The sequence below is a fragment of the Sesamum indicum genome, linkage group LG5 (genome assembly GCF_000512975.1).
Source record: "Sesamum indicum cultivar Zhongzhi No. 13 linkage group LG5, S_indicum_v1.0, whole genome shotgun sequence".
Lineage (NCBI taxonomy): Eukaryota > Viridiplantae > Streptophyta > Magnoliopsida > Lamiales > Pedaliaceae > Sesamum > Sesamum indicum.
The window spans coordinates 16,283,070-16,290,518 of NC_026149.1; the positions used below are offsets into that span (position 1 = coordinate 16,283,070).

Below are 7,449 nucleotides of genomic sequence, written 5' to 3' on the forward strand. Positions count from 1 at the left end.
TACGAAGGAAAATTTCTAACAGTTACAAAATAATGTGAAAGGAGCCAACCAATATGAATAAGTTTATGATTGTCGATCTCGATATTAAAATAAAGCAGATCATAGTTAAGAAAATCAAATACACAATCATAAATGTAGGCATCATATTGATGACATAGTGTTAAAAATCATGTTTTCTCATAAATTCAACAAATTTTTTAACATTCAACGTAAATTACTGTTTTTTCATTGTGAGATAAAAAAAGGAAAACTCTTTCTAAATGGTTAAAATGTTTGTTATCTTTTGAATGATTGTCAGAACCAAACCGCTAAAATTTCCAAGATGGAAATTTGAGGATAAATGTGGTGCAGAAACATATAAAAAGCGAAAAATGAGCGGTTTATGATGTTCATATAACAAATATAAAAGGTTAAAATTTTAAAATACCTAAACTTCATGTACTGAAGTGAAATTCTCATAAATGCAGGGGGTTACGCCATAATATTGATTAGTATATAGTACAAGAGTTAGCACACCAAGCAATAGAAAAATGGGGAAAGCTTTGAGAAGTGGAATGCCTGGGATGAGAATGACGCATTTCTTGGAACAATCTGAACGTCATTCTCTCTCTCTCTCTTTCTCTCTCCTCTCCTCCCCTCCCATAAGCACATTATTATAAACAAATGCTGAAATGGTTAAACAAATAAGCTTAAAACCTCAACTGGGTCCCTTGGTTTTGGTGCTGAAACAGAGTACTCTTGATTGGGGGGAACTTTCTAGATGAAATCATAATATAAGATTATTGCACCTCTAATGGGTCATTAATTGACTACTTAAAAGTCAAAAAGATCCAATCTTTATGTCGTTTACATTCAAAATTCAGGTTTTCTTGAGCTTTTGACTAAATTTCAGCAACTGGGTTTTGCTCGGTGGTTTGAGGAGTCTGATATATTTGTTAGGTCTTGGGTCCTTTTCTTCCCTCCCTTTCCTCAACCATATTCTGGAGGTGTTTGTCAAAAAGATTGTTTTTTGGTAAATGATATCGGTTGGTGTAACGTGTTTGATTTGTATTTGAACTGGGATTTGGAGTGTTTTTCTTTGTGTTATCTGAAGGTTTGATCTTTGCCGACGTTGACTTCATAGTTTATGAAGTTTCTGGGGAAAACGATTTCATTTTAGAATTTTTTTTCTTTGTTCCTTTGGCCCTTTGGGTGTGTGTGTGTCTAAACTTTTCCGGGTTTGGAAATATTGAGGTGGTGCTGTGGTGATGGTGGTTCATGGGTAGTAGAACAGCTAAAATTGGTGCTGATGATAATAGAAGAGTGACTTCTGGAATGCCAAGCTTCATTTCTCAGATACCGGTTTCCAATCCCATGTAATTTTCTCTGTCTTTGGTGATTGTCTGAAGTTGATTAAGAACTTTGAGTCCTTTCTCAATATTTCCTTGGTATTACGGTATTTTTTTAAAATTCTTCTTAAGTTAAAACGTAACGTTTTATCTTTTTCTCTACTGAGTGCAGTATTAGTTTTAGGTTTGTAGGAAGGTAGGTGAATATGCCATGTCTTACATGTCATCTTCAGCGTTAAAGACAAATTTTACGATATCTGTTTCACATAAGTTTTTGTGCTACTGTAGTGAAATAGTGCCATGAAAGTCACTACGGTGTTGGGTCAGACAAAGAAATAAGTAGGTACTAAAGGGTTGAATGCATTTAAGTGGAAAGTGATAATCAGGAAAGCTAAAAGGTTCTACTTCTATTACTTGTTTGTTATTAATGATATAATCGGTTAATGTAAGTTAAATATGCCAAAAATAAAGTACATGCTGGTTATTCACTCCCACCAAGTATCTGTTCGATGTAGTATTGGTGTACTGCTTCTTGGATTACTGGTCAATGAATACATTGCCGTTCAATTGATCTTTCGGTTATTTGTTTGCTTCTGCTAGAAGCAGTGCTTGCCCTTGCTTGACTGAGTAATATTCTTATAATTGGCCATTTCTCCTTTCACTTGTACTTATCTACCCTTTAAGACCCTATTGTGGTTGTGAGTTTCTTCTGTAGTACAGAGAATGTGCTAGTCCAAAAAATCTACAGTTTTGTTGGTAAGATGAATAAATAAGTCCGGACTGGCGGGATGTTGACATGGTTTAGTTAGGAAATATCCGAGTTTGTTCTTACTTTATCAGCTCTCAGGTGTGCTAATTTGATCTGTTTGCCAAATTCTTAAAACAAAATTTCCCCGAAGTATGTTGTATTATATATCGAAAGGATTTGTTGAGGATTATTTATATGACTCTGTAATTGAAGTTGGCCTAAGTTCTTTAAATTATCCAAGTACAAGTTAAAAGTTTGAATATGGACTTTATAATAAGCATGTTTATCCAAACTGGTCTCGTCATTCAAATGAGCTGCCAAATTGCATGGAAAACGATTCTTGTTCTAGATTTATAATTTGTTTGAAAGTTTTGCTGACTGATATTAGCACTTGGTGCTAACTTGAAGTTCATACCGAGCTTTGTTCACAGTATGGGGCTGATGATACAACTTCGTGGGGCTGTAGATATTGTTTTGATTCTTACGGAAAAGAATAGAATTAACATCCTGATTGATTTCAGCAGAATCTGATTTGAATATCGGATAGGCATTTTACATGACAGATAGAGTTCTTTGTATGCTTTTTCCCTGTAACTTTGAAGTTTACATGATTATGCATTGTATTCCTAAGTTTGGAGAATATCCCGAAAAGTAAATAAGACTATGCCTTCCCTGCAAAACTAATTGTGGTGACATTCTTTTTCCTTCTTGAGTTGGTAAATGGTATCACCTAGATTAGTATTTTCATTTAATAGCTAATTGTTAGTGTGACTTGAAAATTGCAGGAGTAAAGAAGTAAATGCAACGCAATCATCTAGGATTTCTGATTTTGGGGTCCTGGAGCAGTATCTCGGATTTCGGGTGGGAGATGCTGCTAATGTCAGTCGAAGTAAGTTTCTAGGTCTTAATTCTGTTTGTGATTAATTGTTTTCATTGTATGCTTGGTATTATGTCCATCAAACTCAAGCTTCATCAAGTTGCAAATTAAATTTTGAGGGACTTTGTTATCTGAGCTTTTCAAGATTTCCACACTCTAGGTATGCTGCCTTCCCGATTACATGAAATTGACTAAGCTTTTGTTCTATCTCTTGAAGTTCTAGATTCTCTCAGATTTAGTGGCAGTTAGCTGTTGTGTTTAGGATAATGAACATATAATATCAGACAGAAGTACTGAACAAGCCAAACTCACCTCTAATTGAAACACAGAAATACAATATGTTTTACATCTATGGTGGAGAAGTCGAAGCTTCTCAGGAAATAATGCTTGGGTTGAACAGTGAGTTTTATGAATTCTATTCTGCCTGTGCAGTCTGACCTATTATTAACATTTGTTGGTGTACAATGAGTAAAAATGCCTGCATTTTCCTTTTCAAACTGATATTCCATTATGTTCAGTAGCTCCTATTTCTTTTGGTACAATACCAAATCTCTATAAACAAGTTTGTTTAATGCAGACCCAGTGTTTGCTCCAACTGTGAATAGTCAAACAATGAGCACAGATCTCCAGTCTGGTGTATTCAATAAGGTAACTTTCACCTCTTTCAGCCATTTGTATCTGTGTTTCACTTTAGAAGATCCGGGATTGCTTGCATAGTTTTACATCTAACATCCATTGAATCTGCAGTCTCTTGCTGCAACCAATGGCAATATTTCTGCGGCTTTCTTGGGGTCCCAAGCAGTACAATTGCAAAAAGGATCTGATCTGAATGTTGTAATGGCAACTGGTGCTCAACATGAGAATTGGGGAGAGTCTAACATGGCAGATTCCAGTTCCCGTACAGATACTTCAACAGATGTGGACCCTGAAGACAAGAATCAAATGGTGATTGGTCTTTAAGCCCGTTCTCTGGTTGTGTAGGAATTTTTTTTAATTTTCTTTTTTCCCCATAGCTTGAACCCTATTTTAGGTCCTCCATCTTAGAAATTGAACCATGTCAATTTAGCTTATTCCACTCAGGAAGTATTCCAAGAAAGTCGCTAGCAAATAAAATTTATTGGTTTGTGTACGAATAAATTTCCTTCTGTTTCATTTATGCTTAGATGTTTTTGGGCTCCTTGTGCAGAACGAAATGGGTCAGTCTGCTGCTGTTACCGTCTCCGATTCAAGTGATAAATCAAAAGAAAAAACTCTAGATCAGAAGGTTACACCTTTTTACTAGTTGGTAATTCACTAAGTTCACATGCGGCTTTTTTATCCCTTTTTTATGATATGATTGTCAGACACTGCGGAGGCTTGCCCAAAATCGTGAAGCTGCTAGGAAAAGCAGACTGAGGAAGAAAGTAGGTTTTGGAGTTGATATTTAAGTTCTATATCTTTCTTGTTTGGTCTGCTAAGAAATGGTGGTGGTGTATTTATGGTAAGATAATTCTTAAACCGGCTTTGCACCGACTTTCCAGGCTTATGTCCAGCAGCTGGAGAATAGCCGTCTGAAGCTAACTCAGCTAGAGCAGGAACTGCAGCGGGCACGTCAGCAGGGAATATTCATTTCAAGCATTGGAGACCAATCTAATGCGGGGAGTGGCAATGGTGTGATATCTTTTAGGGCCTGCGCGTCATTGTTTAGTTGTATTAACTGATTAAAACTACGATGCATGTGATTCTGTTTTCTGATTTAAACTTTGATTCTTGAGCTATAATCAGATGGTGGACTCTTCTTTCCTCTTTTCTTTTTGTTGGGTGTGGGCTTGTTTAATACCCTGAATACCACTTGGGGAAAATAAAAAGGTTATCTTCATTTATTCAATTATATAAATGTCTTATTGTTACAGGGGCATTGGCTTTTGATGCGGAATATGCAAGGTGGATGGAAGAACAGAACAAAAGGATAAATGAGCTGAGAACAGCAGTGAATTCACATGCAAGCGACACAGAACTCCGCACTGTTGTGGATAACGTCACAACACAATTTAACGACATATTCAGGTTGAAGGGTAATGCAGCCAAGGCTGATGTATTTCACATCTTATCGGGAATGTGGAAAACACCAGCAGAAAGGTGTTTTATGTGGATTGGTGGTTTCCGTCCATCTGAACTTCTCAAGGTGTGTCCCCTTCAGTACAGGTCGCTCTATTCTATCAGTTTGGTTCTATTTATTCTGTTCCGAGCAAAGATAGTAGTTATTTATTTCTTATCTCTCTCTCTTACTGGAATTTTGAGGGCTTTGCAGCTTCTTGTGAACCAACTGGAGCCTCTAACGGAGCAGCAGATGACAGCAATTTACAATTTGCAGCAATCATCACATCAAGCAGAAGATGCCCTTTCGCAAGGTATGGAAGCATTACAGCACTCTCTAGCTGAGACAATAGCCAACGGTTCTTCAGGACCTGAAAGCTCGTCGGGAAATGTTGCTAATTATATGGGTCAGATGGCAATGGCCATGGGGAAGTTGGGAACTCTTGAAGGTTTTCTGCGGCAGGTAATTGGTTGTCTTCATATAGTTATTGTTGCTTTTCTTTTGCTCTTACAGGTTGTGTTGTTCTTTTTCTATCTCAGCTAGTATACAGTAAGGGATAATTATAATGACTACCTCTGAGATTTAGCCATATTACAAAAATTCTATTGGTTTTGAAAAATTAAACCTTGCAGTCACCTTCCTGTTTTACATTACGAATTCCCCCTAAAGAGTTGGATGGCCGGGCAGAACTTGTGTGAGAAGGGATTTGTAATGTAAATATGAATGCACGGGTATTAGCAAAATTTATCAAAGATACGGACCACAAAGTGAAACCTTCTCACATCAAACTGTCTCAACATATACAAGAAAGCAGTGGTAGAATGAGTTTGCAAGACTGAAATTTCTTCTTGGGCAATGACAGGCTGACAACTTGCGGCAGCAGACGCTACAGCAGATGCATCGTACACTGACAACTAGACAATCAGCCCGTGCACTTCTCTTGATAAATGAATATTTTTCAAGGCTTCGAGCTCTCAGTTCTCTCTGGCTTGCAAGGCCACGAGAATGACTTGTTATCCGCTTGGCTCAGATGTACCCGGACCGGCACTAACGACTGAAAGGCCGCGAGAATGACTTGTTATCCGCTTGGCTCAGATGTATCCAGACCGGCACTAACGAGTGAAAACTGCTCCTGGAATGTAAGCCCACTAAGTAGGCCAGAACGAAGCTGGCAGCCATGGCCGACACTGATGTATGACTCTGGTTGTGAGAGTATAGCTTCCCTCGCCGTATACTGATTCTGGCACCGACTAAAATAGGAATCGATAATATGCATGCTCTTGATTTTATAGACAGGACGTAGGAAGGAAAGATAGATATGTGTAGAGGAAAGATGACTGGGATTTGAATGTTCTGCTGTAATATATGTATCCCTCGTGTGCTAGAGGTTTCTTCTAGTTTCTGGGAATCCCATGATTGTATTGTGAGAAACAGAACTATGCCATGAAAACTGAGAAGAAGTTTTGTGGGTTGATGTATGTCTTGTCTTCCTTGGTTTAATCTGGGAAAGTTTGTAATAAGCTGACTTTGATGGTAGTGGAATCTTTCCGTTCAAACGATCGATGATTGGTCTGAATCTTTTGTCTGTATTTTCTTCACATGAACATTTTTGTCTGTATTTTGTTCATATGAACATGAGCCAAGGCCTGAACATTTTATCTTTTGCAGAGCAGAGGGCAGCACGATCCCGTACGTAGATAAGTGGTTTGAGATATAGTGATCTACTTAAAAAAAAAGTTGATTTCAGGAAACGTAATTAGAACAATCCAAATCCAGAACTAATAATTTCGTTAGTAAATTAACAGATATAGAACTTATTACAAACTTTGTCCATAGTAAACTGGCGGCCCCTAAAAATCAAACCAATGACTTCATTATTTAATTAACAAGTAAAACATACTTCCAAACTTTGTCCGAACCAAGAAGATGCCTCTAAAATTATTAATTCAACATTCTTTTAGTGTGGATATTTTATAGGGGGTAAAAAACATTTACACTCCTTGATATTAAACCAAATTACAAAAACATTCCCTACCTTTTGTAGAATAATAACTATACCCCCGAACAATGTTAGTATAATATTTTTCAAGAGTATTCGTATAAATTTTGCCTTTAAATAGAGAATTGACATATAATTATAGCTATACCCTCATAGAATGTAGCTGTAATTTTATAGAAGGCAATAGAGTATGCTTATTTTTAGCTAACCTCAAGAACTGTCAATGTTTTCACCTCTGACAGTGCAAGTACACTATCAATACCTAAAAATAAAAACAAACAAAAAGGAGAGGAGAGAAGGACAAAAGGATGACATTTTTTCAGTGTAAAGTAATAGCACTAGTCCGATACACAGCCTCCCAGAGAAAGGCAAGATTTTGGAGTGCAACAATATAATAATACCATAGATAAATTGTAACCA

At 37.0% G+C, this 7,449-nt stretch overlaps 2 protein-coding genes across 2 annotated transcripts in view; one reads left to right on the forward strand and one right to left on the reverse strand.

Moving 5' to 3' along the window:
- LOC105162679 (transcription factor TGA2.2) lies at window positions 727-6,606 on the forward strand. Its single transcript, XM_011080767.2, has 10 exons — window positions 727-1,355; window positions 2,862-2,965; window positions 3,531-3,601; window positions 3,701-3,898; window positions 4,140-4,217; window positions 4,297-4,356; window positions 4,474-4,603; window positions 4,846-5,117; window positions 5,244-5,492; window positions 5,893-6,606. Exons 1-10 carry the CDS (start codon window positions 1,258-1,260, stop codon window positions 6,037-6,039), a joined length of 1,407 nt encoding a protein of 468 aa, XP_011079069.1. The 5' UTR covers window positions 727-1,257; the 3' UTR covers window positions 6,040-6,606.
- LOC105162680 (pentatricopeptide repeat-containing protein At1g80270, mitochondrial) overlaps window positions 7,325-7,449 on the reverse strand; it is a gene marked incomplete in the record, with an annotated part of 3,979 nt that continues 3,854 nt past the window's right edge. The window contains 1 exon segment of the mRNA XM_011080768.2: window positions 7,325-7,449.